General features: G+C 55.1%; 1 protein-coding gene across 1 annotated transcript in view; it reads right to left on the reverse strand.

Moving 5' to 3' along the window:
• LOC107474790 (uncharacterized) overlaps positions 1–1,812 on the reverse strand; it is a 2,424-nt gene extending 612 nt beyond the window's left edge. The window contains exon 1 of the mRNA XM_016094429.1: positions 19–1,812. Within this exon, the coding sequence (XP_015949915.1) occupies positions 19–1,812 (1,794 nt within the window). The remainder of the gene's footprint in view (positions 1–18) is intronic.
• Positions 1,813–2,465: the final 653 nt, after the last annotated feature.

Raw genomic sequence — 2,465 nt, forward strand, 5'->3', positions numbered from 1 at the left:
CTTTGTGTTGATTATAGCCTCGAAATCATTGATCGTTTTTCTTCCCAGAATGATATTATAGGAGGTGGAGTCTCGGAGGATCACGAACTCGGCCATCGCCGATCTCCTGTCCTGGGATTGTCCCACCGAGATTGGCAGGGATATTATTCCGTCTGGCTTGATGAAGTGGTCGCCCAATCCAATGACCCCGTGTTGGTGAGTCGTTAGATCGGCATCCTTTAATCCCAGCGCATCGAACACGTTGCGGAACATGATGTTCGAGTCTGCTCCCGTGTCGACTAGGATGCGCTTGACGAGGCCGGTCCCCACTCGGGCCGTTATGACCATGGGTGGGTTCTCCGGGACGTCGTCGAACCATTGGTCTTCTGGGCCGAAAGAAATGAATGGAGGCTTCTTAGAGTTTCGCGTCGACGAGGAGATCGACAATATCTTTGTGTCCTTCTTGTGTGCGGGTCTGGATCTCAGTGCGGTGTTTTTGGCCGTTACTACGTTTATCACAGTGAGGCCGTGCTCTCCGCCCTCTGGCTCTTGTCGCCGTTTTGCCGAGCGGGTTTTACCTTCTTCGTCTTGGTCGCGGTAGCGCCTTCTTGGCTCCCTGATTAGGTGGGAGAAGGCCGCTAATTTTCCTTCCCTTATCGCTTGTTCCAGTGCATCTTTCAGGTCAAAACAATCCTGCGTTAGATGGCCATAACCCTTGTGGTAGTCACAATAGAGGTTTTTGTTCCCTCCAGTACGGTCCTTGAGTGGTCGGGGCTTCGGCAAAATTCCTTTCTCAGCTATTTGTTGGTAAACTTCCGCGACGGGGAGAGCGAGCGGGGTGTAGTTGGTGAACTTCCTGATTCGGGAGAATGTCCTCGGTGCCTTACTTAGCGCCTCTTCCCTAGCTTGTCCTTTTGGCCTTTCCCCATTGCCCTGTTGTCGGGTTTGATTATAGCTGGACTGCCGTTTGTTGGCGGCTACGACTCGGCTGACTTCCTCGTCGTTTATGTATTCTTTAGCTACCGTTTGGATCTCGTGCATTGTCCAAACTGGTTTCGTGGTGAGATGTTTTCGGAAGTTCTCGTTGAGGAGGCCGTTAGTCAGGCAAAGACTGGCCACCGAGTCGGTTAGGCCATCAATTTCCAAGCATTCATCGTTGAACCGATCTAGGTATCTCCTGGTCGGCTCTCCTTGTCTCTGGGTTACCCCTAGGAGGTTGATGGGGTGCTTTGCCTTTGCTATCCGTGTTGTGAATTGGGCCAGGAATGCACGGCTGATGTCCGAGAAGCCGTAGATGGATCCTTGCGGGAGGCCGTTAAACCACCTGATCGCTGGCCCCGCTAAGGTTACTGGGAAGGCACGGCATCTTACCTCGTCCCCTACTCCCTCCAGGTTCATCCTGGCCTCAAAGGCCGTGAGGTGTTCTAGAGGGTCTTGAGTTCCGTCGTACCTCATGTCCGTCGGTTTGTCGAAGTGTTTCGGCAACCGGACCTCGAGGATAGATTGGTGGAACGGGGTGGCGCCCATTATCACAGGTTGTCGTGTTCTCTCGGATCTCCTTTCCTCGTCTTCGCGACCTCTTGTCGCCCGGCGGGTTAGCCTGCCCCGAGAGTAGATGATTGTGTCGTTTCGTCTTCTCGGGATAGGAGACTCCTCCCGCGTGCTCTCCGCTTCCGTTCGGGATGCGGATGTACGGCGCAGGCGGCTTCGGTGAGAGTCTTCCTCCTCGCTTCCGGGGGACGGAGTATAGCTGGGATCGGTAGCTCGTTCGTCCCGCTCCCGGTCGGCCAACTGTCGCTCCAAGTTCTGGACCCGGTGGCGTAGCTCTTGCATTATTATGGCGCTGTCGCCACCTGTTCCCCCGCGTTCCCCCGAATGGTCGTGTCCTCGTGTGCTGTTCTGTGTGTTGTCGGGGGGACCTCCGCCGCCCCCTTAGCGAGGCGACGGAGGCTGCCCCCTCTGCTCTGGCTGTTCGGACTTGGTCTCCGGGACCCGGCGCGACTTCCATTTAGGTCGCTCCCCACAGACGGCGCCAATGTTCGATTGTCGGTTTCCGGACAGGTCGGGTGATTAGGTGAGATGGTGGGAACATCTCTACGATTGCGCTGAAGCCGGTCTCGCCGAGTAGCCGGGTACTTGATGTAGAAGGAGAACGAGGGGTGAAAGGGAATGACGTACCTCGGGGAAGGGCAGGTCCTTCCCTATTTATACTGTGTCAGAGGTGGGCCCAGAGGGGACGAGCCCACTTTCCACGAAGATTCCCCCCAGCTGTGTTAGGGGAATGGCGAGGACGCGTGTCCAGGTGTCGTGGCGGACGCTGAGAGCTCGACCGCTCGGGTCGGGTTCTCAATGGGTCGGGTCGACCCGTACGTGGCTTGGGCCAGACCGTAACAAAACTAATACTAAATTATAGTATGAAACTTAAATTCTTTTGGGATCTAATGATGCTGAGTAAATTTTATGTTGTGCATATTGTCTAAAACATA

The sequence above is a fragment of the Arachis duranensis genome, chromosome 2 (assembly GCF_000817695.3).
Source record: "Arachis duranensis cultivar V14167 chromosome 2, aradu.V14167.gnm2.J7QH, whole genome shotgun sequence".
Classification (NCBI taxonomy): domain Eukaryota; kingdom Viridiplantae; phylum Streptophyta; class Magnoliopsida; order Fabales; family Fabaceae; genus Arachis; species Arachis duranensis.